The sequence below is a fragment of the Lemur catta genome, chromosome 20 (genome assembly GCF_020740605.2).
Source record: "Lemur catta isolate mLemCat1 chromosome 20, mLemCat1.pri, whole genome shotgun sequence".
In the NCBI taxonomy this organism is placed as follows: domain Eukaryota; kingdom Metazoa; phylum Chordata; class Mammalia; order Primates; family Lemuridae; genus Lemur; species Lemur catta.
Window position 1 is genome coordinate 6,284,676 of NC_059147.1, and position 22,437 is coordinate 6,307,112.

A 22,437-nucleotide genomic window follows, 5' to 3' on the forward strand; every position below is an offset into this window, starting at 1 on the left:
GCCACGCAGGCGGCGCGGGATTCTCCAGCCCGGGCGGGGCGAGGCCCCTTCGCGGAGGCCGGCCGGGCGGGGCGCGGCTGCGGGGACCCGGCGTCAGGGCCCCGCACGTGCTCGCAGGGGCGCACCTGACCCCCTCTGGTGTGTCTGTCCCGCTAGAAGTAGTATTTTAGGCCGTTTTCTATGTATTTATTTTTTTAGTGTCTCAGAAAACAAGCCGGACCCCGGGGATCGGGAGGGTGGGAGGGTCCGGGTCTCGCGGGGCCGGTGGGGGAGGGGCAAGGGCGGGGCGACACCGCCCACAACGCATTTCCTGCGGGGTGGCGCGACCTGCGTGCGGCCTCACGGGTCTCGGCGACCGGGAAGCCGGGGCCGGGTGGCGGCGCGCGCGTCAGAGGCGCCCGGACGCCAGGTACGTGAAGCCGCCTCTGCGGCCAGCGCGGGGACGGTTGGGCCGGGCGGTTGCAGCCCCGTCGTGCCGCGGCCTCTGTGACGCACCGCGTGGCCTCCGGGGGTGGCCGGGCGGCGCGGCGCGACGGGGGCGGAGCGAGCGGGGGGCGGGGCGGGGCGGAGCGAGCGGGGCGGAGCCGGCGGAGGCCCCGCCCCGGGGCCGGAGGAGCGAGGACGCTACGGAGCAGGCGCGTCCCGCCGCCGCTGCCGCCGCCGCTGCCGCCGCTCGCCCTTCTTTGGAGCCACCGCCGCCGCCGCCATTTGCACGGGGACCCCGGTGACAGGGGCTCGGCGGAGGGGCGGAGGGAGGGGGGGAGGGCCCGCGGAGCCCCCGAGGGCGGGAGCGACGCCGCCGGCGCCGGCCCGGCTCCCTGCGCTACCGCGCCGCCCGCGGCGGGCCCCGAGCAGCAGCGGCGGCAGCAGCAGCCGAGGCCGGGCGTGCGCCTGAGGCGGCGGCGGCGGCGGCGGCCCTGCGGGCAGCCGGGAGGGGCGGGGGCAGCGGCCGCCGCCGTTTGATGGATCCGAGGATCGCCTGGTTCCAGCCAGAGCAGCTCGGACCGTCCAACAGTCTGTGGATGCAGATCTGGGAGACGACTCAGGGGCTGAGGAACCTCTACTTCAACCACCACTGTCACAGCAGCGGCGGCGCGAGCGGCGGCGGCGGCGGCAGCAGCACGGCCACCGGCGGGAGCGGCAGCAGCACCGGCAGCCCGGGCGGCGCGGCCCCGGCCCCGGCCCCGGCCGGCATGTACCGCTCCGGGGAGCGCCTGCTGGGCGGCCACGCGCTGCCGGCGGAGCAGCGGGACTTCCTGCCACTGGAGACGACCAACAACAACAACAACCACCACCAGCCCGCGGCCTGGGCTCGCCGAGCCGCCGCGGGTCCCTCAGCATCTTCATCCCCCTCGGCGTCCTCGTCCCCGCACTCCGCGGCCACCGAGCCCGCCGACTCGGCCTCGGGCAGCAGCAACAAGAGGAAGCGCGACAACAAGGCCAGCACCTACGGACTCAACTACAGCCTGCTGCAGCCCAGCGGAGGGCGGGCCGCGGGGGGCGGCCGGGCCGACGGCAGCGGGGGCGTGTACAGTGGGACCCCGTGGAAGCGGAGGAACTACCACCAGGGAGTCGTGGGGTGAGTGCTGGCCCTGCGGCCTGGTGGCCTGGCCCATGCTAACGCTTAGCCGGGCACACGCCCACAGAGTCGGGTGGGAGGGAGCCTGGGAGAAGCCACCCAGGGCCTGCTTTCGCTGCTGCTTCACAGAGGGCTGATGGCCATCTGCCCATCCCCCATCCTCTAGCCCCTAGCCGTCTACACATTCTCCAACCCTCCTTAGCCGTCCACACCTTTTCCCTCAGCCATCCACACCCTCCCCTCCCGTCCCCTCCCTTAGTCATCCCCACCTTCCTCCCCTCCCTCTTAACTGCCCACACCTTCCTTGGGCCCCCCTTTATCCATTCACTCTTCCCTCCCATCCCCCTTAGTCAAACACACCTTCCCCTAATCCCCCCCCCAGCCCTCCAGCCTCTACGAATTTGTCCCCATCATCGCACCCCAAGATGAGGTTGTTTAGCAGGGACATATCGTTCATTCCCTGAAAACATTCATGTGTTAGAATCTTTTGATGGTACAGGACCCGGAGGTGCTTTCCTTGCCAAGAATAGAAACATCCAGAATGCTCCTCCCCCTCCCCCAATCCTAGACAGGAATCATGTCAGCCCTGTAAGGCATTGCCTACTCTTGACCCTTTGGCCCATCTTTTTATTTTTATTTTAAAAAAATTTCCTGTATTAATGATGTCCTGTTTTGGGGGAGAGAGAGGTGAGGTGACAGCTAAGTTTACGGTGGTGGAGGTGGTGAGCTCCTTTTCTGAGGCCTTGATAGAACTTTCCAGGAGTTCATGGTCTGAGGCTCAAGCTTCTCACTGTAAAGTTATCATCCTGGCAGAGGCAGCCAATGCTTTTCATTCTTGGGGGTAGATCTATGCTAATGAGTGAATGTTGCACCACTAGTGACTTTCTGTTTAAAGTTCACCTCTTACAAAATGGAATCTTACCTGACCCCTAGTGAATTATGCACATAAGCAGGGAATGTTTCCAGCTAGATTTCCCTTCTGGAAGAGCCTCTGTGCTGGAATAGGTTACTGAGTCTTTTTTCTTGTGTAAAACACGGCTTTTGGATTGTGTGTGTGTATGTGTATGTTTATACGTGTGCGTGTGTTCGAGTATGGAGAACAGGCTTTCAAATTGCTTTTCATTTTTCAGGACTTTTTTTCATTGAGTGCAACGGTATGAAAATGAAATCACCAATTACTAATCCTGTGTGAACCTTTTCTTAGATCTGCCCATTCAGATCTGCCCTGCTTTGGCAAGGAGAGACAGTTCTGTGTACCTTTTTGAAGGTCTGGGTAAAATGAGTTGGTGGGTTCCATCTGCTTCTAGTGGGCTGGTGTCTGCTATATGCTACTATTACAACTCCCACCTTTTATGGAAAATGCAGTGGAGCATTTTAGAACTGGTGCTGGGGTACATGTCAAAGCTGCCCTGGCTTTCCAGAGGTTAACCCTTTAGGGTTGAGTCCTGTTGCCAAACTTCAAGGGCGCTCTCCATGGTCATCACATTTTATTAAAGGCTTGTGGTTCCATCCTGTTAACATTTCCAAGTGTAAACCTGTGGTCTAGTGACAAGCAAATTGATATTGAGGGCTTCTGATAGTTTCATTTCACAGGAATAAGCTCCAGTTAAGTGATCACTGTCAACTAAAACCTTGAATTTCCCTAATTGCATATTACAGGAGCCTCTTTGCATGTGTCTAGAAAAGAGATATTATAAATCCACAATACTAGCTGCCTCTTATTTTGATAAATTAGAAGTTGTCCTCTCTACATGATATTTAATGTAGAGGATATTGCACAGGGTTCACATTTGAACTTAATGTAGAAGCAAGATGTTTGTCCTGATTCAAATATTATATTGTCTTCAAAGGGATTAGGAGAGGAATTTTCATTTCCCAGCAGGATTACTGTTTAAAAACTGAACGTAAACCTGTTTTAAAACTGCTTATCACTTCATCAGATTTTCCATCTTTTGCCTCCTCTGTGACTATGTCAGCAGTTAATTTTTTTTCCCCCAATTCTGAGACCTCCTAGTTTTGAAAAATACATTAAGCAGTTCCTAACAGTGTTTTTGTAAGAGGGCCTGGGTGCTTAAAAATTCTTATTTTGACTTATAGATCCTGATTTCTTAGTTTTTAAGGAAGTTTTTCTGTTTTTAATACAGGTACTTTAAAAATCTGAATTCAGAGTGTACCTCAATGTTATCCTGTTCTCAGATTACATATGGCAAAACTGTTACCACTAGTTTCTGAGTTCTTAGGGTGTGATTGATACTTAGCTAATGTGGTGGTCCTTGGCCTCTGAGACCAAAGTATGTGAAAAGTGGATTACAGGTATGAGACAACTACGTACTCTCTCACAGCTCTCTTTTATCTCTCAGTGTGGTTTCTCTGCTTCAGCCAAAACCAGTTGACATATTCTCTGAACATTTTTTTTAGATAGTTCAAAATCCTGAATTCTTCCATTACCCAAAGTTCTTGATTTTTTTGGTTCCTCCCCTGAACTCTTGAAATATGTGCTGCATGCTTAGTATAGCTCACTTATGTTTAACTTTCCTTTTATATATATGTTCCCTCTTATCCTCTAGATGGAAGTTTCTTTAGAGTAATAAGATATTTGGATTTCATCCTAAAGTCTTCATAGTCTTCTTTCAAAATGAAATTCTCCTGGACTCACTGTCTCAGACTTCTTCCTGTACCCACAGACCCAGGGAGTTCTCTTCCTTTTTTTTTTTTTTTTTTTTTTTTAAGTTGCTTCCACTTACTCTCTTTCTTGTTGCTTCATTACCCTTTGGGGCCGGCATTGGTAGGATGCAGTGCACCTGCTCCTTCTGGCTTGTCCATGAAAATGAGCCATAACCCTCCCCCCGCCCCACACAAAGCTTTAATTGTTGATTACCAAGGAGAAAGAAGGGATGGTAAAAATTAGCAAACACAGGGAACTTAGAGAGATTCAGAGCCCTGGGTTCTGAGCACTGGGTCCAGAAACTTGTGGAAGGTACTTGGTGCTTATGCAAGCTCACGAGGATAGTTTTGTGTTGGCTGCACTACTTGATTTGTAGATGCTTTGACTTGTTCAAAATGATGTTTTGGAGTATGAATTTGGCTGTGAGAACATGAAGATGATCTCGTTGGGAAACTTGGGTTTTAGGAATAATTTCTTGAACTAGGATGGTGGGAATGGCATGGATGGGAAGGATGAATGAATGAGAGGTATTACAGGGTAAGATTGCAGAGAATTGTGACTCCCTTAGTCAATTTAAGTCATGCTATAGCTTTGAATTTGAGTAGATGGGGAAATGTTGGTGTTATTGAAAATAAGGGCCAGAAGGACTATTGGTTTGGGACAGAAGATAGGGGGATATTTAGGCGGACATGCCTAGCAGGGAGTTGAGATTTGGGGGCTGAAATGTAGTGCTCTTTGCTGTCGTGGGGCATTATCCTCTTGTATGTGCTGCTATTGTAGTGCCCATTGTTCACTACATCACAGTAAGCTCAAGATGCTGATGGCTTTTCTTCAGCTCCGGCATTATGGCTTATTTCTTATTTCTATACAGTGTCATCAGTGAGATTGGTGTTACTGCTGGGCTCCAAAGTGATCAGGCAGATTAAAATAGGTTGAGTATGAAAGAATTTAGAGCCCTTATTCTAAGGGCTTTGTGTGTTTAATTTCTGTGCATTTGCAAATGTAGCCCACAGTAATTCTTTAATGAACTGGGACCTTTAGGTTATTGAATTTTACTAATTTGGGTACTGAAATGTGCTTTTAAGAAGACATCAGATTTTCTATAGTGTAGATTCTATCCCAATAGCGTAATTCATATTTGAGGATTTCCCCAAATTTAGTATGTTGTGTTCAACTAAGTTACTTTCATGCCACAACTTCCATATTCTATCCAAAGTCTGTGAACAGTGAGTGCTATCACTATTAGAATCATTGGCATTTCAGTGTGTGGGCTCTTTTTTAACCCTTAATAAGTTTTCAGCTGTTGAGAAGCAAAAAGAAACAGTGAGTGACTTTTTGGAGTCTATCCTGTGTTCACACGAAAGATTTAGTACATTGCAGGAAAGATAGAACGAGAAAGCGTTGCTAGAAAAGTCTAAGGCAGGGAGGTGGGGTGTGTGTTAGAAAAATTCTGATCTTAGTATGCTAAGATGGCCTTCTATTTCAGCTTCTTCCATAAAACTGCTACCAGCAAATCCTGATGTTAGAAGTCCAGAAGAGTCCATGGGAAGAGAATTCTGGTCAAATGGTTGTTTCGCTTGTTAGTTGGTTCTCAGATAATCTGCGTAACAGTATATCACAGGAATGGTGTAGATATGATGGCAGTGGTTAGAAATTCATACTGTCAAAGCTGAGGAAAATTAAAGTCACATTTTCTGTGGAAAGTAGAAAAGGAAGCTGTTGTATGATTTCACGCAGCTTTCTATTCTCTTTGTTGACTCCATTAGAGTAACATTTAGTGGAGGAAACTATTTCAGGATCACACCCACGACACTAGGGACTGTATTGATCAGTTACAAACACATAGGTATAGAGTAATCTTGAAGGGGCTATAGGCCAAAGAGGATGCTTTTTTGAAGAATTAGAGTCCAGTTACCAGCCGCTGATCTTTGCTCTTTCTTACAGCACTGCCTGGACAGCTCAAAGTCTCCTGAATTCAGAGGATGTCCAATAGAATGTTCTTTCCACCTCTCAGAATATTTGCTAGGGACTCAGCTGCTGTAGAATACCAAAAAGACTTCAAATTTGTTTCACTATTTTTAAGATTACTTATAATTATTTTTTTCGTGAGAGATTATATATTGAGGTTAAGGATGGCCTTGAACTACTTTTCATTAATTTGGAACCACACTGCAGGTGATATATTTATTGACATCCAGTAAAGTCTGGAAAAAATCTTGCCATGTGAACAAGAGATTTCATGTAGAATCTGTTATGTAAATGAGGAATTCTAGCTCAAGTCATGCCTTCTGTTGAAATAGTTGTATCAATTTAGTGCAGGAACCTGTGTTTTCAAATTAATTGATTTAATAAAGTGCTCAGTAAAATGGAAGCCTTTATTATGTTTCAAATACTGTGCTAACCCTTTCCCATTTGTTATCATGTTAACCTCCTCATACATAGCCCCATTCAATTTTTTTTTTACCTAATTTTAAATTTTGAAATAATTATAGATTCATGGGAAGTTGTAAAAAATAATAGAGAGATCTCATGTTCATTTCACCCAGTTTCACCTAGTGGTAACTGTCACACATAACTAGTTTAATGTCAAAATGAGGAAATTGACATTGCTATAATCCATAGCCTTTTTAAGATTTCACCAATTTCACATAAATTAATTTGTGTATAGTTGTACAATTTTATCATGTGTAGGTTTGTATAACCACCAGCACAATCAAGATGCAGAGCTATGCCATCAGCTCAAAGATCCCTTATACTATCCTTTTATAGCCACACACACCTTCTCCCTGACCCCTAGTGACCACCAATCTGTTCTCCATCTCTGTAATTTTGCCATTTTGAGAATATTATATAAATGGAACCATATAGCATGTAACATTAGCTTTTTTTCTTTCACTGTAATTCCTTTGAGAGCCATTCAAATGGTTACATGTATCAATAGTTCATTCCTTTTTGTTGTTGAGTAGTAGTCCAAAGTATGGATGAACCACAGTTTGTTTAACCATTCACCTGTTGAAGGCCATTCCAGAAGGGTTGTTTCCAGTTTTTTGGCTATTTATTAGAAATACAGCAGCTGTAAACATTAATGTACTTTTTTTCCCTCCTGCTGTTATGTGACATGTCAATGTTTTCCTTTGGGGGGGGGGGATAAATGCCCAAACTTGCTGGGTCATATGGTAAGTACATATTTAGTTTTTTGTTTTTTTTTTGTTTTTTTGAGACACTCTCACTCTGTTGCTCGGGCAAGTGCCTTGGCGTCAGCCTAGCTCACAGCAACCTGAAACTCCTGGGTTTAAGCAATCCTACTGCCTCAGCCTCCCAAGTACCTGGGACTACAGGCGTGCGCCACCACACCCGGCTAGCATGCTATTTTTAGTAGAGACAAAGTGTCACTCTGTTGGCTTGGGTGAGTACCCTGGCATCAGCCTAGCTCACAGCAACCTCAACCTCCTGGGCTCAAGCCATCCTCCTGCCTCAGCCTCCCCAGTAGCTGGGATTACAGTGTGAGCCACCGTGCCTGGCCTCACATGTAGTTTTTAAGGGAACTGCTAAATTGTTTTCTAGCATTCTCTTTGGTGTTATCATTGTTTTTTATTTTAGTGATTCTAGTACGTACAATGATAGCTCATTATGCTTTTTATCATATTATCCTTCCCATAAATAGCCCCACCTAATTTTAACTTTAATTTTTATTTTAAAAAGTTCTTGACAGTATTGAGAACTGTCTCAATTAGAAATCATTAAATATGGGCTGGGCGCTCACGCTTGTAATACTAGCACCTTGGGAAGCCAAGGCCAGAGAGGATCACTTGAGGTCAGGAGTTTCAGACCAGCTTGGGCAATGTAGCAAGACCTTATTTCTACAAAATATATTTTTTATTTATTTATTTTTTAAAATTTTATAATTTTAAAAAAGAGACAGGGTCTCGCTCTTGCTCAAGCTGGTCTCGAACTCCTGACCTCAAGTGATCTTCCCACCTCCGCCTCCCAGAGTGCTAGGATTACAGGCGTGAGCCACTGCGCCTGGCCTACAAAATATATTTTTTAAAAAAATTAGCCAGGCACGGTGGTGTACATCTGTAGTCTAAGCTACCTGGGAGGCTGAGGTAGGAAGATCGCTTGAGCCGCAGAGTTGGAGGTTGCAGTGAGCTATCATGATGTCACTAGAGTGTAGGCACTCTAGTGTAGGCAACAGAGTGAGACCCTGTTTCAAAAAAAAAAAAGAAATCTTTAAGTAAAATTGTGACTTAAAAGGCTTTAATTTACAAGTTTTTTCTTTGGTTTTGCTCTTAGCAGTATCATTTTAACTTTGTCTTTGAAGTAATTTTCAGTGTTTCCTTTCTCTTAAAAACTAGTTATTGGCGTATAGTAGATCTTCAGTCTGGTTTTCAAACACATAAAAGTATAATTTATAGCTGAGTTGCTTTCAAAATTGAGAGTACTGTCTTTTTGTATTTGTATGAATATAGTTCACTTTCTGTTGGCTAGGCTCTATTTTGGGGAGTAAACCCTGTGGTCGGTGGTTTAGTGTTGGTGTAGTGGTAGTGAAGTTTTTTACAGTATTTTTATATCTGAATAATACCTTCAGACTGTGTAGAATAAATACTTTATCTTCAAATCTATCTTAGTGTAAACTGTTTCATCTGAACTGCTTTCTGGACTGAGAATTGGGAGTTGGTCCCTCATTTTTCCCTTACTGGGCTTTTGTAGTTACTGCTTTCATTCTGTCAAAATAACAGCTCTTAGCACAGTCAAGTATTGTAAATTTCTGCTAAAGCAAGAATAAGAATCTATTAGGATACCAAGTGTGGAGGGTTAAAGTTAGTTCCTGGTAATTTGGATTTAATAAAGTACTATTGATGTGGTTTGAAATTTTAATGTCTTTATTCATTGAAGTTAGTTATTCACCCTTTATTTTCTTGTTTGTATGAGGTGTTGATTACCAGTCTCTTAAGAGTACTTGTTTTTGAAATCAATTTGTATTTTATATACTACTAATAAATGCTAATTGCCAAAAATCTAGAAAATACAGTGAACCAAAGGAAGAAAAATAACCCCTATAATACCACTACCAGAATGTAACTACGGTTAGCATTTTGTTGTAAATATTTTTAGACTTCTAAATGTGTTTATACATATTTTCCTTTTTTTAAATCACTCTGGACTTCTACTATGGGTTTAATTTTAATTTTTTTCCAATTTAAAGAATTGTTATTTTTTTATTTTTTTAGCGCTGATTATGTAATTTTTTTGTTTTATTATTTTTAATAACAGAAGTTTATTCTCTTATAGTCTGGAGGCCAGAAGTTAAAGCTGGTTTTTAGTCTTAAGATTTTTTTTCTTCCTTGGGAGAAGGCTATCAGAATATTGTGAGTGTATTTTTTTGACTTAAAAGATTTTTTGTTAATATGACAGACGTCTTTTCAGATGAAGTCTATTGTGTAGCATTTTCAATATCTCAGTATCTTTGGAATGACTCTGTAGATACTACATGTGTACATGATATTCAATTGATTTAATGTACATTGCTTATTTCACCAATTCCCTGTTGGCCTTTTAATTTGTTTCTAGTCTTTTTGTTTTTTTATAAAAGACATGCATTTAGCAGAGGCTTTGCCTCAGGGTTATTTCTTTTATTTTTCTACTTTTTTAATTGAGATATAATTCACATACCATAAAATTAACCCTATTAAAGAGTTCAATTCAGTAGTTTTACTATATTACAGGGTTGTGCAATTGTCACAACTATCTAATGCCAGAACATTGTCATCACCCCAGAAAGAAACCCCATACCCATTATCACTCCCCATTCTCTCACACCCCTTCCCCTCACTGTGGCAACCACATAGAGACTGTCTGTCTCTGGATTTCTGGACCTGTCGTGTAAATGGAATCATATAATTTGTGGCCTTTTGTGCCTGGCAGGTTTTACTTAGCATAATGTTTTCAAGCGTCATTCATGCTGTAGCATATATTAGTACGTCATTCCTTTTTATGACTAAATATTTTGTTGTATGTATAACCACATTTTATTTATCCATCTACCTATTGATGATGTTTGGGTTGTTTCTACTTTTTTGCAATTATTAATATTGCTACTTGGATTTTAATGTACAAGTTTTTGTGTGAACATGTTTTCATTTCTCTTGGGTATATACCTAGGAGTGGAATTCCTGAGTCTTATGGTAACTATACATTTAACATTTTGAGGAACGGCCAAATATTTTCCAAAGTGGCTGGGACATTTTACATTCCCACCAGCATTGAATGAAATTTCCAATTTCTCGACATACTTGTTAACACTTTTTATTATCTGTCTTTTTTATTATAGACATCTGAGTGGGTGTGAAGTAGGGTCTCGTTTTGATTTGTATTTCTCTAGTAACTAATGATGTTGAACATTTTTACATGTGCTTTTTGGCCATATGTATATCTTCTTTGGAGAAAGTCTATTCAAATCCTTTATGGCTGTTCTTAAGTTGGGTTATTTAATTTTTTGCTGTTGAGCTGCAAGAGTTCCTTTTTTTTTTGAGACAGTCTCACTCCGTTGCCCTGAGTAGAGTGCCGTGGCATCAGCTTAGCTCACAGCAACCTCAATCTCCTGGGCTCAAGCGATTCTCCTGCCTCAGCCTCCCGAGTAGCTGGGACTACAGGTGCACACCACAATGCCAGGCTTATTTTTCTATTTTTAGTAGGGACAGGGTCTCACTCTTGCTCAGGCTGGTCTCAAACTCCTGACCTCAAGCAGTCCTCCCGCCTGGTCCTCTCAGAGTGCTAGGATTACAGGTGTTAGCCACATGTCTGGCATGCAAGAGTTCTTGATACTCTAGATACCAGACCCTTATCAGATAGATAATTTGCAGATACTTTCTCTCATTCTGTGGGTTGTCTTTTCACTTTCTTGGTAGTATTCTTTAAAACACAAAGTTTCATTATTTTTTTTCAGTGAAGTCCAATTTTCTATTTTTCTTTGGTTGCTTGTGCTTTAGGTATCATATTTAAGAAACCATTGCCTAATCTAAAATCCTGAAGATTAGTTCATGTATTATATGTTTCGTTTTAAGAATTTTTATAGTTTTAGTTCTTACATGCTTTTTTTTTTTTTTTTTTTTAAAGAAACAGAGTCTTGCTCTATTGCCCAGGCTGGAGTGCAGTGGCTCAATCATAGCTCACTATAACCTCAAATTCGTGGGCTCAAGTGATCCTCCTGCTTCAGTTTCCTGAGTTGCTAGGACCACAGGTGTGTACCACCATGCCTGGCTGATGTTTTTATTTTTTGTAGCGATTGGGTCGTGTCATGTTGTCCAGGTTGGTTTTGAACTCCTGGCCTCAAGTGATCATCCTGCCAAAGTGCTGGTATTACAGGCATGAGCTCACTCCCTGCCGACACCTATTTTATTTGTATGATTAGGTGACTTTTGGCAAATATATAGTGTTACGTAACTGTCACAACAATTTAGATACAGACCATTTCTGTGACCCCAGAAGGCACCCTCATGCCCTTTACAGTTGGTCCTTTTACCCTATCCCTGGCCCTAAGCAACGACCACTTTTGCTTTTTCTGAGGTTTCATATAAATGGAATTATGAGTGCTGTGTATTTTGTGTCTGTCATCTTTTATAGCAGGATGTTTCAGAGAGTCATTCATATTGTTGCATGTAATAGCAGTTTGTCATTTTCTAATGCTGACCATTGCATGGATCTACCAAGATTTATTTATCCATTGGTTATGATCTATAGAATTTTTAAACATGTACTCTGCCTTTGATATTACATCACTTGTTGGTTTTGTGACTTGTGTCTGATCAGGCCAGAACTGATCCACACATTTTTGGGTTGCAGCTGCTCTTGTGCAAAACACTATGCTAGGCTTTCTGTAGGAAGTAGACACTGAAACATTCCTTTCCTTCTAAGAACTTACGGTTTGGCTGGATAGACAATGCATAAGTTGGAGAGATTGCTTTTAATCAGTGAGGTGGGGGCAAACTTTCAGAGGAATGAAGATTTCTGCTAATGGTTTAAAACAGCAGTCCCCAACCTTTTTGCTCCAGGGACTGGTTTCATGGAGGACAACTTTTCCATGGTCTGGGGTGGGGGGGGCGGGGGGGGGGGATGGATGGTTTCAGGATGATTCAAGGGCATTACCTTCGTTGTGCAAACTTTTCTGCTAATGATCATCTGTATTTGTAGTTGCTCCCCAGTACTAGCATCACTGCCTCAGCTCCATCTGGGATCATCAGGCATTAGATTCTTACAGAGAGCACACAACCTAGATCCCTTGTGTGCGCAGTTTAGGGTTCGTGCTCGTGTGAGAATCTAATGGCATCGCTGATCTGACAGGAGGCGGAGCTCAGGTGGTGATGCTAGTGATGGGGAGCAGCTGTAGATACACATGAAGCTTCACTTTCTCGCCTTCTGCTCACCTCCTGTCATGTGGCCCAGTTCCTAACAGGCAACAAGCAGACCACACAGTTTCAAAGGATTGGTTAGATTGTGGAGGGTTTGAAAGGAAAAACTGATTGTATTGTTGTAAAATAGTGATTGGCGTAATTGAGATAGATGGTGAACAGAATTTACTAACTACTATGATAGTTGACCTCTCTCAAAGGAATTTTGAGATCTGAAAGTACCCTAATTCATTTTTTAAACCTTTCTTATGGAAAATTACCAAACATAATACAGAAGTAGAGAGAATTTGATGATAAACCTTTATGTAGGCCAGACGTGGTGGCTCATGCCTGTAATCCTAGCACTCTGGGAGGCCGAGGCAGGTGGATCGTTTGAGCTCAGGAGTTCGAGACCAGCCTGAGCAAGAATGAGACCCCGTCTCTACTAAAAATAAAAAGAAATTATATGGACAACTAAAAATATATATAGAAAAAATTAGCCAGACATGATGGCGCATGCCTGTAGTCCCAGCTGCTTGGGAGGCTGAGACAGGAGGATTGCTTGAGCCCAGGAGTTTGAGGTTGCTGTGAGGTAGGCTGATGCCATGGCACTCTAGCCCGGGCAACAGAATGAGACTCTGTCTCAAAAAAAAAAAAAAAAAATCACAAACCTCTATGTATTCATCATGCAGATTTAACTGTTATCAACTCAGCTAAACTTGTTTCAACCAATCTTACTCACACCCCAATCCATTCCCACCCCACATTACTTAGAAGCAAATTCCACATCACATAATTTCATATAAATATTTCCTTCTTTTTTTTAAATAGAGACAGGGTTTTGCTATGTTGCCCAGGCTGGCTTTGAACTCCTGTGCTGAAGCAATCCTCCCACCTCAGCCTCCCGAGTAGCTGGGATTGCAGGCACATATCACCACATCTGGCATTAAATCTTTACATTTCATGGGTTTTTCTGCTATCTGTCCTCCCTCATCCCCTCTTAATTTATTTGTTGAAGAAATCAAGTTTTTTTCTGTAGACTTTCACACTCTGGATTTTACTGATTGCGTTCTCTGTTGTCCATTTAATATGTTCCTTTGTTCCCCCATATTTTATTTAAATTTGTAATTAGATCTGGAGACTTGTTTAGTTCTTTTTTTCCCCCAAGAATACTTCGTAGGTGGTGGTGTATACTCAGAAGACACATAATGTCTGGATATCTTTCTGTGATATTAGTAGCCATTAATGATCATTCCCTGTATTTATTAATTCATTATTTGGATTGTAAACCTATGATATTCTCATTCTGTTGGTCCTTTTTCTTTTCTTTTTCTTTTTTTTTTTTTTGAGACAGTATCTCACTCTGTTGTTCAGGCTGGAGTGCAGTGGTGCAATCATAGCTCTCTATAACCTTGAACTCGTGGGCTCAAGTGATCCTCCTGCACCAGCCTTATAGCTGGGACTACAGCTGCTCACCGTCACGCCTAGCTGAATTTTAAGTTTTTTTTGCCGAGATGGAATCTCACTATGTTGCCCAGGTTGGTCCTGAACTCCTGGGCTCAAGCGATCTTTCCACTTCAGCCTCCCAATGTGCTGGGATTACAGACATAACCTACTGTGCCTGGCCACCAATTGGTCCTTTTTCAACTGTTAGTTGGAATGCTTTCAAAAGGAGAAAGTTTCCCTCCTCTACTATTTGGTTATCTTGACAGTTCTATTCTTGTGAGTAAAACAGGCTAAGAGTGAGGAATGAGATATAATTTCTTTTATTTTTTATTTTTTTTGAAAATTTTAATACATTTTCCAGAACTGCAAGCAAGTGAAGGAGATATAATTTCTAACTAGCTCTGTTAATGAGCTGTCATCCCTAGGCAAAGAGAAACAAGGTGGGCTACAGGAAGCTGAAGTAGGCTTTGGGATGACTGGTCCTGGGTGTGGGGCAGAAGTTAATTCTCCCTGTAGTGATCTCTGGGTGGCTTGTGGTCAGTGGCCAGGCCTGTCAAGGGAACCCTTTGCTTGCAACCATAGCTGGTCTTTGCTTCCAGCTTGTGGCAGCAGAACAAACCAGATGATCTGTGACCTGTGAGCCTCTGCTCAGGAGACAAAGTTCTCACAGCCTCAATTCAGTAACCAGGATGAACACATTTATTTTTCCTTGAAATCAAACTTGAATTATATTTCTTCATCTTGTGCTTATATTCTTAGCCTTAGTGTGAATCATTCCTGCCCTCAGGCTGATGTAAACTGTACAGCCTTATAGGAAGTAAATTTGTCAAATGATTTTCCCCCCAAATCAAATATTTATTTTAAAAGCCGCTATTTACGTGTAAAAACTGTGTAACAAGCATGGTTACAGCTGTGTGAAGAAAGGACAGTGTGGCTGCTATAAAGGAAGGCTCCAAGAAGATGAGCTAAACTGAGCCTCTAGGTCATAGTTTGGCTATAGCTTCCTTAGGAGTTTGCTTGCACTAGCCCTTCTGGGGAAGTCGGGAGACAAGGCTGTCTCTGAGACCTGGGCAAGGTAGGCGTGGTCATGGATTTCTCCCCCTCAGTTTTTCCTCTCCAGGGTATATACAGTTGACTCTTGAACAACGTGAGTTTGAACTGTGAGGGCCCACTTATGTGCAGATTTTTTTCAGCTGTACTCAGAGAAATACAATATTCCTGGCATTTGAAACCTGCCTGAATAGAAGCCCTACTTTTTTTATATGTGGGTTACACAGGCTGACTGTGGGACTGGAGTATGAGTGGGGGAATCTGAAACCAATCCCCCATGTATTCCAAGAGACAATTGTATATTTACATAGAAATTATTATTTTTAGCAGTTACAGAGTTTCCATCCCTCCCCCTTCTCTTGTTATTGGCATCTTGAGATAGTGTGGTATGTTTCTTAAAGTTGTTGAGCCAATATTGATACATTACTGTTAACTAAAGCCCATAGTTTATATTAGGGTTCACTCTTGGTGATACAGATTCTGTGTATTTTGGCAAATATATAATGACACATATCCACCATTATAGTATCATAACTGAGTAGTTTCACTGCCCTAAAAATCCCCTTTTCTCCACCTACTCATGGTTCCCTCCCTCACCCTGAACCCCTGGCAACCACTGGTCTGTAACCATACTGTCTCCATAGTTTAATTTAGCCTTTTCCAGAATGTCAGAGTTGGAACCATACAGTTTATAGTCTTTTCTGATTGGCTTCATTCACTTAGCAATATGCACTTAAGAGTCCTCCATGACTTTTCCTTGATAGCTCATTTCTTTTTGGCGCTGAATAATACTCCATTGTATGGATGTACCAGTTTGTTTACACATTCACCTACTGAAGGACATTTTGGTTGCTTCCAAGTTTTGACAATTATGCATAAAGTTGCTGTAAACATCAGTGTACAGTTTTTTGTGTGGACATGTTTTTAGCTGATTTGAGTAAATACCAAAGAACATGATTGCTGCATCATATGGTAAGCGTATGTTTAGTTTTGTAAGAAACTGCCAAACTGTCTTCCAAGGTGGCTGTGCCATTTTGCATTCCCACCAGCAATGAATGAGAGTTCTTGTCACGTCATATCCTTGTCACCATTTGGTTTTGTCAGTGTTTTGACTTTTCACCATTCTAATAGATATGTAGTGATATCTTGTTTTAATTTGCAATTCTGTTCTTCTCTTTTTCTTTTTAATTTCTAAGCAGAGGATTGGGAGGGGAGTTCAGTTTCTTTCTTTTTCTTTTTTTTTTTTTTTTGAGTCAGAGTCTCACTCTGTCGCCCTGGGTAGAGTGCAGTGGTGTCATTGTAGCTCACTGCAACCTCCAACTCCTAGGCTCAAGCAATCCTCCTGCCTCAGCCTCCCTAGTAGCTCAGACTATAGGTGCATGCCTCGTTGCCTAGCTAATTTTTCTATGTAGTAGAGACGGGGTCTCGATCTTGTGCAGGTTGGTCTTGAACTCCTGAGCTCAGGCAATTCTCCCGCCTCACAGACATGAGCCATTATGCATGGCCTTTTTTTTTGTTGTTGTTAGTTTTTTTTCCCCTTTCTCTTTTTTTTTATTTCTTAGAGACAGGTGTCACCCAGGCTGTAGTGCAGTGGCATGATCATAGCTCACTACATCCTTCAACTGTTGGGCTCAAGTGATCCTCTTGTCTCAGCCTCCTGAGTAGCTTGGACTATAGGCATGCGCCACCCCGCCTGGCTAATTTTTCTAAGAGATGGGGGTCTTAGTAGATGTTCAGACAAGACTCAAACTCCTGGCCTAAAGGATTCTTCCCTCCTTGGCCTCTCAAAGTGCTGGAATTATAGACTTGAGCCACTGAGCCAGGCCAGAAATAGTTTTTGTCACAAAGGAAAGACAAAGATTCTGAGACCAAAATATTTAATAGCTGACAGAATAATATTTGACCTTCGGGGTGCAGAGTGATAGATTCCTCCCATCTGCCTTTTGAATTCTCAGTCTGTGAAGTTATCATAGTGTTCTGGAATGGGTCTTATATTGCATAGGAGAAATCTAGCTTGGGGATTTCACTGTATAAGTAGTTTTATCCACAACATCATCTATTACCAAAACTGCTTGTCCCTTCTCCCTTATGAACTTTCTACCACTGTTTTTTAAATAAACAAACCCAGAAATGTAAAACCCATTCTTAGGAACATGGGAGATGAGTCAAAGTATCAGTCAACCCAGGTAATTTTTATCAAGTATTTATTCCAAATAATCGCATGCAGCTTCCCCACTTAATCTCCCTGGTATGCTTTTACTGGGTTAAGTCTTTATAGCTAGCCTCTAGAAAACAAAAACTGAAAGGTGGCAAAAAAATCAAAACTGAGTTCTGCCATGATTTGGAGGTCTGCTACCAAGAGCTTAGCAGGCCCTGTCATCTGTGCACCACACACTGTGAGCTAAATTCTGGGGTAACACTAAGCATTTCAAACATGACAGACTCTCACCTCTCTAGTGGGAAGAAGCAGAGAGCTTGAGAAAGAAAAGCCGGCTGGAAACACGTGTTTTGGAAGGGAGCTGGAGAGGGGTCAGGCCCCACGGCACGGGCATGAGCCCAGCTCGGGGCCCTCCTGCACGGGTGGCGGTTTGTCGTGACTTCTCGGACCTTGATATTGAGCATCTTTTCATCTGCTTAATTGTTATGTGTATATTTTATTTGGTGAAGTGTCTGTTCTGATCCTGTGCCCATTTTTAAATTGGATTGTTTTCTCACTGAGTTTTAAGAGTTCTTTGTATATATGTATTTTTTGTGGGGGGTTTTATTGATTCATAATAATTATACACATATATGGGGTATATGTGATATTTTGATACATGCATGCAATGTGTAATCATCACACCAGGATAATAGGATTTCAGTCACTTTAAACATTTATCATTTCTTTGTGTTGAAAACATTTCAAATCTTTTTCTTCTAGCTATTTTGAAATATGCAATAAATTCTTGTTAACTGTAGGCACCCTACTATGCTACTGGACACTAGAATTTATTCCTTCTAACTGTATCTTTATACCCATTAACCAATCTCTCTTCATACCCCTCTCTCCCAACGCCCCCTTCCAGCCTCAGGTGGGTTACTGTTCTACTCTCTACTTCCATGAATTTTGGATACCAGTCCTTTATCAGATGTGTTTTGTGAATATTTTCTTCCAGCCTGTGGCTTACCTTTTCTGTTCTCTTAGCAGTGTCTTTTTTTTTAAGAGGCAAGCACAAAAATGAGGTTTATTGAGGAGAGAAAGATAGGATTATAGGGCAGGAGCAAGATACAGGGTTACAGAGCAAGATACATACACCACAGATGACGAGCAGACCCGTTATCGCAGCAAAGGGAGAGCCAAAGGAAGGGCAGAAAGAGCTAGCAGTGTCTATTGCAGAGCAGAAGTTTTTAATTTTAGTGCAGTCCAACTTACAATTCTTTCTTTTATGAATTGTGCTTTTGGTATTGTGTCTAAAAAGCCATTGCCAAACCCAAGGTTGCCTAGATTTTCTCTTATGATTTCTTTAAAGAATTTTGTAATTTTGTGTTTTACATTTAGGTTTGTGATTTTGAGTTAATTTTTATGAAAGGTGTAAGATCTGTGTCTAGATTCATGTTTTTTTCATGTGGATGTCCACTTGTTCTGGCACCATTTTCTGAAAAGACTATCCTTTCTCTACTAAATTGCCTTGCCTCCTTTGTCAAAGATCACTTGATTATTTTGTCAACAGTGAGGAAACAGCGCAGCTGATGTCACAAAGGTGAGCCTCGTGATTATAGGGAGGTCTTCCAGTTGTGTGGTCACAGCCCAGAGCCTAGGGAGGTCTTTGTTCATCTTGCTGAGCTCTGAAGAGTCCAGAGAAGGGATCCAGGCTGAGGGATGAGGGATAGACCCTGCCTGATGTGAACAGGCTCCAGCCTGACCTCAGGGCTCTGTTTGAGCTTCACAAAATGTCTTCTGGATTTTTTCCCCTCCAGAGGCAGGTATATTCCTGAATCTTCCAGATTTTTGATTGGAATTTTGTTGAATTTTTAGGTCAAGTTGAGAAAAATCATGTCTTGATAATATTGAGTCTTCCTATCCATGTACATGGAATCTATCCATTTATTTAGATCTTAATTTCTTTCATCAGAGCTTTTGAGTTTTCCTCATGTAGATGTACATATTTTGTTAGATTTATATTTTAGTATTTCAGTATGGTTTTTTTGGTGCTAATGTAAATGGTATTATATTTAAAATTTCGCCAAGTGTGGTGACTCATGCCTGTAATCCTAGCACCCTGGAAGGCCAAGGCGGGAGGATAGCTTTAGCCCGGGAGTTTGACATTGCTATAAACTAGGCTGACTCCACGGCACTGTAGTCTAGCCTGGGCAACAGAGCTAGACTCTGTCTTAAAAACAAACAGAAAAGAAAAAGAAAAAAAATTTCAAATTCCAGTATTGCCAATATATAAGCAATTGATTTTTGTATATTAACTCTGTATCTTGCATTCTTTCTGTAATTACTTATTAGTTCCAGGAGGTGTTTTTGTTGTTCATTTTTTTTAGGATTTTCTACATAGACAAAGTAAGTTTGTTTTTTCTTTCTTTCTTTCTTTCTCTTTCTTTCTTTCTTTCTTTCTTTCTTTCTTTCTTTCTTTCTTTCTTTCTTTCTTTCTTTCTTTCTTTCTTTCTTTCTTTCTTTCTTTCTTTCTTTCTTTTCTTTCTCTCTCTCTCTCTCTTTCTCTCTCTCTCTCTCTCTCCCTCTCTCTCTCTCCTTCCTTTCTTCCTTTCTTCCTTTCTTCCTTCCTTCCTTTCTTTCTTTCTTTCTTTTCTTTCTTTCTTTCAAGTCTTGCTCTGTTGCCTGGCTTACAGTGCTGTGACGTCAGCGTAGCTCACTGCAACCTTAAACTCCTGGGCTCAAGCAATCCTCCTGCCTCAGCCTCCCAAGAGTAGCTGGGACTATAGGTGCACGCCACCCATGCCTGGCTAATTTTTTCTATTTTTAGTTGCCCAGTTAATTTTTTTTTTTCTATTTTTAGTAGGGATGGGCCCTCACTCTTGGCTCAGGCTGGTCTCGAACTCTGACCTCAAGTGATCCTTCCGTCTCGGCCTCCCAGAGTGCTAGGATTACAGGCGTGAGCTGCCGTGCCCAGCCAAGAAAGTTTTCTTTCTTTCTTCCTAATCTGTATACATTTTATTTCCCTTTCTTGTTTATTGTCTTGGCTAGGATGTCCAGTATTGTGTAGGAGTAGTGAGAGTGGACATCTTGCCTTATTCCTGATCTTAGTGGGAAAGCATCTAAATTGTCACCATTATGTATGATGTTAGCTGTAGGTTTTTTGTAGATATTCTTTATCAAGTTGAAGAACTTTCCCTCTATTTTTAGTTTGCTGAGGGTTTTTCTCATGAAATGGGTGTTTGGTTTTGTCAAATGGTTTTTCTACATCTGTTGGTATGGTCGTAGGATTTTTCATATTTAGCCTGTTGATGTAAGGGATTACATCAATTTTTAAGAGGTGGGATCTTGTTGTATTGCCCAGGCTAGATTTGAACTCCTGGGCTTAAGCAATCCTCCTGCCTCAGCCTCCCTAGTAGCTGGGACTACAGGTGGGTGCCACCATGCCCAGCTTACATTAATTTATTTTTTAATATTGAGCCAGCCCTGCATACCTGGAATAGATTTTGTTTGGTTGTGGTGTAGAATTCTTTTTGTGCATTGTTAGGTTCAGTTTGCTAGTATTTTGTTCAGCATTTGTGTGTCTGTGTTCATGAGAGATACTGGTCTATAGTTTTCCTTTCATGTCTTTGTCCATTTTCTTTCTCTGGTTTGAGGATTAGGGCAATGCTGGCCTTCTAGAATGAGTTAGGAAATATTGTCTCTACTTCTGTTTTCTAAAAGAGATTATAGAGGATTGAGATAATTTCTGATTTAAAAGTTTGGTAGAATTGGCCAATGAACTCGTCTGCGCCAGTTGCTTTTTGCTGTGGAATGTTATTAATTATTGATTCATTACAGATACAGATCCATTGAAATTGTCCTTTTCTTCTTGTGTAAATTTTGGTACACTGTCTTCAAGGAGTTTTTGTCCATTTCATCTACATTATCAAATTTGTATTTAGAGAGTCCTTCATAATATTCCTTTGTTATTCTTTTACTGTCCATAGGATCAGTAGTGCTGGCTGTATTTCATTTTTGATACTAGTAATTTGTGTCTTCTCCTTTTTTCTTTGCTAATCTGGCTAGAAGCTTATCAATTTTATTGATATTTTCAAACAATCGACTTTTGGTTTTATTGATTTTTCTCTCTTCCTGTTTTCAGTTTCATTGATTTCTGCTGTAATTTTAATTATTTTTCTTTTGCATACTTTCGATTTAATTTGTTTCTCTTTTTCTGGTTTCCCAAAATGGAAACTGAGGTTATTGATTTTTTTTATATCTTCTTTTCTAATATTTGTATTCAGTGCTGTAAATTTTCCTCTAAGCACTGCTTTCTCTGTATCTCAAAAATCTTGGTAAGTTCTATTTTCATTTTCATTTAGTTAGAAATATCTCTTGACTTCTTTGACCCATCTATTTAGAAGTGTGTTGTTTAAGATCCAAGTTTGTATTTTGGGATTTTCTGGCTTTCTTTCTGTTATTGATTTCTAGTTTAATTCCACTGTGGTCTGAGAGCATTCTTATATGATTTTTATTCTCTAAATTTGTTAAAGTGTATTTTATGGCTTAGCATGTGGTTGGCTTATTTTTGTTTTTTTAAGAAATGCTGATAATATCAAGTTCTCTCATCTTTTTTGTATGTGACTTCAAAATAACAGATGGTTAAAAAAAGAATGAAACAACCTTGTGTCCATCAGTGGATGAATGGATACAAAAAAATGGTGTGTGTGTATACGCACACACACACACAACAATGGAATATTATTCAATCTTAAAAAGAAAGGAAACTCTGTTGTATCCTACAACATGGATGAACCTTGAAATCATTATGCTAAATCGCCAGACACAAAAGGACAAATATTTCATGATTTCACTTATATGAGCTTCCTAGTATAGACAGACTTACTGAGACAGAAATTAGAGTGGTGGTTTCTAGTGGCTGGGGGTATGAGGGAATGGTGAGTTAGTGTTTAATGGGTACAGAGTTTCATTTGGGGAAGATTAAAAAGTTCTGGAGGTCGTTAGTGCTAATAGTTGCACCCCAACTATACACATTAAAAATGATTAAGATGATACATTTTATGTTACATATATTTTACCACAATTTTTAAAAATGGAAAAAATGTTAAAAGTCAGAATGGTGTTGATAGTGAAAAGGTTAAATAGTTACTTTAAAATTTTATTTTATTCC

The 22,437-nt window shown here is 41.6% G+C and overlaps 1 protein-coding gene across 5 annotated transcripts in view; it reads left to right on the forward strand.

Annotated features, from left to right (window-relative positions):
• Window positions 1-286: 286 nt before the first annotated feature.
• The window catches only part of TENT4B (terminal nucleotidyltransferase 4B), a 71,981-nt gene continuing 49,830 nt past the window's right edge, over window positions 287-22,437 (forward strand). For 4 of the 5 annotated variants that reach the window (XM_045533131.1, XM_045533129.1, XM_045533133.1 and 1 more), the window contains exon 1: window positions 960-1,579. In XM_045533131.1, coding sequence (XP_045389087.1) covers window positions 963-1,579 — 617 coding nt within the window. In that variant the 5' untranslated portion in view covers window positions 960-962. Of the gene's footprint in view, window positions 410-959; window positions 1,580-22,437 lie in introns of those variants that run through there. The other variant, XM_045533130.1, reaches the window with a different exon arrangement.